At 42.3% G+C, this 7,574-nt stretch overlaps 1 protein-coding gene across 1 annotated transcript in view; it reads left to right on the top strand.

Annotated features, from left to right (window-relative positions):
* Positions 1-1,475: 1,475 nt before the first annotated feature.
* Positions 1,476-7,574, top strand: part of CMYA5 (cardiomyopathy associated 5) — a gene marked incomplete at its 5' end in the record, with an annotated part of 39,623 nt that continues 33,524 nt past the window's right edge. Inside the window, 1 exon segment of the mRNA XM_010147811.1 lies at positions 1,476-7,574. This exon segment is cut by the window's right edge and continues 4,508 nt beyond it. Within this exon segment, the coding sequence (XP_010146113.1) occupies positions 1,476-7,574 (6,099 nt within the window).

Raw genomic sequence — 7,574 nt, 5'->3', positions numbered from 1 at the left:
GGGCTTTGTTGCCAGCGGGGCCTAAGCCAAGACATGCTCTAGAAAGCAAATGCATGGAAAATTAAGGTCGTACCTGCTAGTGTCAGGATTACCTTTTTGTTTCTGATAGGTGCTGAGCAGTTTTGCTGAGTGCCCTTTACAAAAACCTGTCAGTTCAGAGAGTTTGCTTGATGGAGCAATTCTGACTCTCTTCAGGATTTCCTCTTTTCCTTCCTTAAAGACCTCTGCCTTCTGCCAGGTGCTTGGTGCCCCTGGAAGCAATGCCGACAGCTCCTCAGGGGTGTCCCCCTGTCTCTGCAGCCTGCAGGTACCACTGACACCCCTGTGGACCTGGGTGGCAGACAATGGCAGTCAGCCGGGTTCTGATTCTCTGATCCCATGGCCAGGTTTCTTCACTCTTGCCAAAGAATTGCTTTTTCCTAATTACCTGGAAAATGACCCTTCCCTTGGTTCAATGGAAGTGGGATGCTGTGTGGCCAGGGGTTTACATCTTTCCGTGGGACTGACAGAGACTTCACTGCTTTGTCTGCTCTACTGGAGTCTCTGCCTTTGCCAGCAGATACTCCACCTTTCTTTCCGTCAGCTACTTACACAATTTCCCTAAATGAACTACTGTCTGCTCAAGACATATTGGAGTTGAGCATTATAATTACCCTCTCTATGCTTTTTCTGAAATAGCTGTTTCTTAATAATACTTTCAAATTTTGTCTTTTAATTTAATTCTTTACACTTATTTCTAAGACTGTTTTTTACTAAAGCTTCCCGGAAAATGTTTGTGCAGCTTTTTTTTTTTTTTTTTTAACTGAGGGAGATTTAATTGAACCATATGATAGTATACTGATTGCATATCATAACGAGCTTTAAAGTTAGCTTTATCTTTATGATATGTTATTTCGTTTGGGGAGGGCTCAGATATTACTATTGTTGAATGTATTCTAAATTACTTTGTTAAATATGTAGAGTGCTTAGAGGACGAAACATATGAGAAGACAGTAACAAACTAGCACATAAATTCTGTGCTCCTTTGAGCACTGTGTAATCATTTACACTTAGGCAAAGCAACCGTGGGTGCTATTAAAACACTGACAGTATCTTGTGTTTAACGCAAGGTTTAAATTATACTGTGAGATAACCAGGCACTGGAGATTAGCCCAGATTCAGCTCAATCTCACAATGTCAAAGCAAGGTCTGATCAAAGACTGATTTTTCTGCAATGTCAAGAGCATGTGAACACCTCCCCTTCATTGAACTAACCTTGCAACATGCAGCTTTACAAAAATTTATATAAAATATATTTGTCGGATGAAATATGATGTTGCTCACACTTGATGTTTCAAAATCTATGCACCTGCATTATTTTTTACAACTTTATAAAGTATTTTTCCTGTAATGCAAAACATTAGATTTTACTGCAACGATCTAGTTTGTTGTATGATTTTATGGCTTCCCCCGCCTTTTGTTCTTTTTCATTTTAGTTTGAAAGATCTTATCCAAAATGAAGATGTGAAACCCAAGCTGCAGTACATCATGACTAACCCTTCCTTTTCTATGGTAACAGTCCAAAGTGAAGACAGCGGGATAACCTGGGAAACCAGCTCAAGCAGATGTTCTACTCCCTGGACCTCGGAAACCAGTACAACTTCTGATCTTTACAGTATGGAAAGTTCACCAGTAGGTTCTCCTCCAGGAAAAGTCATCTTTATTATGGATGAAGGCAAGATTGTTCGGAAAAGGAAGCGCAAACCTTCAAATAGGGTGCCGATGGCTATAAGCCTGAAGGGAGGCCAGGGCAATAAAAAACGTGACTCCTCTGGAATGCAGAGGCAAGAACCCAGAACTGTTCTAGGAGATGTGCAGGCCTCCATATTGAACGTTGAGCAGGAGGAAGCAGAAGACACAGATGAGGAAATGTTGGATGACAAAGAAGATCTAGAGAACATCACAGAAGAGCCAGTAAAACGTGCTCCAATAAGATCAATATTTAGAGAGAGCAGACTGAGAAAAGTAGGGCCGATTCTCGGAGGACCAGTACAAGCTAGAATCCAGTTGTTCAACTCAATTTTTGGAGGGACTGGTCCAGTGCCTGAAACACTGGAGAAAACCAGAATCCAGAGAAGTAGCTCAGTTTCAGGAGATTCTGAACAGTTCCTTGAAACATCAGTAAAAGAAAGATTGCAGAAGTTCTGTTCACTTTCAGAATCAACACATCCAAAACTTTTCCAAAAAGTAATAAGTAGAAATCTTGAAACACCATCTGAGAGAAGAAGGGAGCAAAACCAGCAACCCGCAGCACACTCAGATCAAAGCTATTCTTCACCAACGCCTCGTGAAAAACAGCTTACTAATAAAGATGATGTTTCCTCTGAAAATATTAAACCCATTAAAATGAAAGGTAAACCAAGCAGATTTTCAAGCTCTGGTGCAGAAACAACTCTCCAACATGAAGAAAGAAAAGACAGACAATCTCTTTTGGAGAATCCAAATCAGATATCAGGACAGTCAATGAAGTCCTGCCCTCCTCAAGAAGCCAGGAAGCAGCACAGTTATTCACCTGTGGCCAAAACATCAATAACAGAGCAATCAACCTCCAGTTTATTAGAGTCTGATGATAAATTAGAGCAACAAGTGATGCTTCCCTCAGCTGAAAATGCAATCAAGAAATCAGACCAATCCCTGCTGAGAGCTTCAGACCTTCTGGAGGAAGAAAAGGAGCAAGAAATTCAGCGCAATTCTGCACCACCCTCTGTTTCAACAGATATTGTTAGTGCATTAGGTAGAGAAAGTACCCAGCCTATTTTGCCTACAGCATCCATGTCAGAACATCCTGTGAGGGAAGCACTGAAGTCAGCAGTTCAGTCCTACTTACCTTGTGCTCCACCAGCTAAATCCAAATATTACGCTCTATCTGAAACAAGACAGGAGGATATTATTCCTCAGTCATCAGAAACTGTACAATCCGAGCCTGAACACATACTTGTATCACAGTCTGTAGATCAAATGGAGAAAGAAGAAACTGAGTGTCACTCATCAACAACTGCACTATCAGAAACTGAGCCTTCAGATCTGTTGCATTCTGCTAAAAAAATAGAGGGTCAGAAGACCCCACCACCAGAAACCCAAAATGTACACTTAGAGAAGCAAACAGAGCCTGAACAAGACTTTACTTCCTCCCTTCAGGAAACAGAGGAGCAAGGAATTAAACTAAATTCTCCTATTCCTGAAATGATAGATTCTAAATATTTCAGCATTTCATATCCTATTCACACGGAAACACAGGTAACTCAGAAAACTTCAGCTATAAATAAATCTGTAGATTTGGGTCATCCTGATTTTTCCATTGGAAAAAACAAACAAGCAGAGAGTGTGCAAATGGAGGTGGAGCATCCAGATTTCTCATATTCCAGCAAAGGAATTGGTGAATCAGAGGGAACACAGATGGAGATGGAGCATCCAGACTTCTCTTTTCCTAAGGAAGAAACAGAGGAATTGGAGGGTGCACAACTAGAGCTGGAGCATCCAGACTTTTCTTTTTCCAGGGAAGAAATGGAGGAACTAGAAAGTGTACCACTGGAGACAGAACATCCAGATTTCTCATATGCCAGGGAAGTAATGGAGGAATCGGAGAGAGCAAGACTGGAGACAGAATATCCAGAATTGCCTTTTTCCACCAAAGAAACAGAAGAATCAGAAGTTCCCCAACTGGAGACAGAAGATCCAGATTTCTCATATGTCAGGGAAGAAACAGAGGAACTGGAGAGTGCACAACTGGAGACCAAGGATTCAGATTTCTCATATTCCAGGGGAGAAACAGAGGAATTGAAGAGTGCACAACTGGAGACCAAGGATTCAGATTTCTCATATTCCAGGGGAGAAACAGAGGAATTGAAGAGTGCACAACTGGAGACCAAGGATTCAGATTTCTCATATTCCAGGGGAGAAACAGAGGAATTGAAGAGTGCACAACTGGAGACAGAATATCCAGAATTGCTTTTTTCCACAAAAGAAACAGAGGAATCAGAAAGTTCCCAACTGGAGACAGAGCAGCCAGATTTCTCATATTCCATGGAAGAAGAAGAGGGATCAGAGAGTTCACAGCTGGTGAAGGAGCATCCAGATTTTTTTTCCAAGGAAGAAACAGAAGAATCAGAGTGTGCACAGTTGGAGATGGAACATCCAGACTTTTCTTTTTCCAGGGAAGAAGTGGAGGAATCGGACAGTGCACATCTAGATACAGATTACTCATATTCCAGAGAGGAAATGCTAGAATCAGAGAGTGTGCAGCTGGAGATGGATCATCCAGACTTTTCTTTATCTAGAGAAGAAGTGGAGAAATTGGAAACTTCACAGCTAGAAGAACAACATCAGGAATTTTTATTTTCCGGGGAAGAACATATATCTGTTCCTTTTGAACTGGAACAGCCAGAATCTTACTCCCCTGAAGAAGAGCAAGAAGAAATAGCAGAGCTTGCACAGGTATCTTCAGATTTATCATGTTTGATGGGAGAATCAGAGAGAGAAAACACTACAGAACTCCAGTTGGGAAATCCAGACATATCTGATTCCACCAGAAGACCTGAGATACAGGAAGCTGGGTATCTGGAAACAGCACATTCAGATTTACTGTATCCCATGAATAAAACGAAGCAGCAAGACTTGGCACAAGTAGATTTGGACAATACTCTTACATTATATTTTGGTGACAAAGGAGAACATCCACAGCCTGTACAGCAGGATTCACAACCTGGAGGTAAACTGTATTCCTGTGCCAAGGGAGTGCAAGGAGAAACTACCCGACTTCAGTCAGAGCATCCAGTTTTGTCAGATTCTATTGGAAGAGAGCAGCAACATAAAACCTCACAGCTCAGTGCAGAACAGGCATCATATTCCATTGGCAAAACAGAACAACAGGAAATAATGCAACCAAAGTTGGAACAAGGAGATTCACAATGTCCCCAGGGAGAAACAGGAGAACAACTTGTACAGAGAGACTTCCAAGGTCCAGAGCCATCATGTTTCATCAGTGAAGCAGAGCAAGATGAAAATGTACAACTAGCTCCAGAAAACAGGGATTTCTCATTTACCTCTGCAGATGTGATGCAAGGAGTGGAGTCAGGATCTCTGGGCTCCTCATATTCGACTGACAGAGCAAAACCCTGGGAAATAGCACAAATGGAGCAGGAGCCCTCCTGTTCCACTGTTAGTAGTCAGCAACAGGAAACAAGACCACTGGATGTGACCCAGCCAGATATATCAGATTCCTTTGTCAGGATGGAAGAAGATATAGGACAAAGAGAGCTAGAACAGCAGGAAACAGCCCAACTAAAAACTATGGAAATGGAGTATTCAGATTTGTCAGAAACCTGCAGGAAAGAAGAGCCACAGGTCGTTGAACAAATTAATTTGGCTCAGCAAGAAATAACTCAGCCAGAGTTAGTGCATCCGTCTTTGCCATATTCTTTCAGTGAACAAATGCAAGGAGAAATGCAAACAGAGCCAGCATATCCAGAACAGACATTTTATACAAGTACAGACGTGCAGGAGGGAATGACACAACCCAGATCAGAACAGCCATTTCTTTCATGTTTTACTAGCAAAACAGAGCAACAAGAAATAGGACATCCAGTGCTGGAGCAAACATCTTTGCCATCTTCCAGTGGAAAAGAACCTCCACAGGAAACAGAAATGAATTCAGAATATCCAGATTTGTCATATTCCTTTCACAAAACTGAACAACAAAAGATGTTGAAACATCCAACCTTACCATTTCGTTCAAAGCAACAGGAAACTGCACCACTGGTGATGGAAGAGCCAGATTTGTCAATCGACAGTGGTGAAGCAAAACCAGGCGACATCGTAGAGCAGGAGTCAGGACATCCAGAGTTCTCATACTCCATGGCAGAAACACAAAGGCAATCAGAACATCTGAATTCAAGAGGAACCCTGGGTGAAGTAGCACAAGATGAAAGTATGGAAGTGGAACCTAAATACCCAAATTTGTCATTTTCTGATGGCCAAAGAAATCAGCAAGAAACTTCACAATTGGATTCAAAATATCCAGATTTATCATTTTCCTTTGGCAAAGCCAGAGAACAAGCAACTAAAGAGTTAGAGTCTAAACATCAAGAATTGCCTAAAATGGCTAGAAAAAGAGCTTCTTCAGCAACTGCACAAATAGAGTCAAAACATCCAGATTTGACATATTCCCCTGGACAAGAAAATGATCCAGAAATTCTGGAATGGGAAATGAAGCATCCTGATTTGTCACATTCCACAGATGAGACAAACCAACAAGAAGTAGCATTGTTGGACCACAAACACAGAAAAATTTCTATTGGCACAGAAAATCAGCAGCAAACTGCAAAACAGCAGTTAGAGCAAGAAAAGTTACCACATTCTCCTGGTAAAACAGCGCAATTAAAACATGCCCAGGAGGACTTGGAACAACCAGATGTATCATTTTCCACTGACAGGCTGGATGATGACATGGCCCCACCAGAGGCAGAACATGCTGATGTGATACATCCTCTGGACAATGCAGAGGTGCAACAAAGAGTACGACAGGACACAGAGCAAACTTACCCCTTTGGAAAAGCAGAACAGAAAACGGTTCAGCCAGAAGTAGAAATTCCACATGTGGCCCATTCTGTGGGTATGTCAGAAGAAGAAATGTCAGAACCAGATCAGGGGCATCCTGACTTGGCTTATTCCATTTTCAAAGCAGGAGGACTGCAAACTACACAGCTGAAACCTGAACACTCTGGTCTAGCATGTTCCCTCAACAAGGAGCAGGAAATGACCCAGCTGGGATTGGAAGAGCCGGATGCATTGCATGTTTATGACAAAACAGAGCAACTCCCATCCACCCAGCTGGAACTGGGCCACGAAGAATTGGCATCCCCCACTGACAAAGAGGAACAGCGAGGGATGGAGCGCACAGCCTTGGGACACCCTGATGAGGGACAGTCCGTCAGCAGAGCAGACGATCCACAAGCTGCAGAAGAGAAACTAGGAGCTCCAGATGCTTCATCTCACGGTGAAAAAGTAGAGCAAAGAGAAATGGTAAAACCAGAGCCAAAGCATCCTGATTTATTCTATTCCATTGATAAAACACAAATCCAAGATTCTACACAAATGGAGTTAGAAAAACCAGATCAGTCATCTTGGCCTGGCAAAACAGAGCGAGCACAAACTGCTCAAGAGGAGCAGCCGAGCTTCTTGCATTCTTTCCAAAAAGCTGCACAAGGAGAGAAAGCACAGCCAGAATTGGGACACTCACAGTTATCTCATTCTCTTAGTGAAGCAGAGCAACAAACTGCACATGGAAAATCAAACCGTTCAGACTTATCTGCTAGCAGATTAGAACACCATGAAATCATGCAACCAGAGGCAGAAATAATGGATTTATCATGTTCAATTGGTGAAACACAGCAACCTGGAATTGCTGAAGTGGACTTGGAGTATCCGGTTTTATTGCATTCCCCTGGCACAGTACAGCGACAAGTAAATATTCAACCAGAGCAGGAAAAGCCAGGTGATTTTTCATCATCTCTCAGCAAAGAAGAGCAATGGGAAAG

Source organism: Eurypyga helias, unplaced genomic scaffold (assembly GCF_000690775.1).
Source record: "Eurypyga helias isolate BGI_N326 unplaced genomic scaffold, ASM69077v1 scaffold28292, whole genome shotgun sequence".
Lineage (NCBI taxonomy): Eukaryota > Metazoa > Chordata > Aves > Eurypygiformes > Eurypygidae > Eurypyga > Eurypyga helias.
This window is presented reverse-complemented; position numbering and strand designations above follow the sequence as displayed.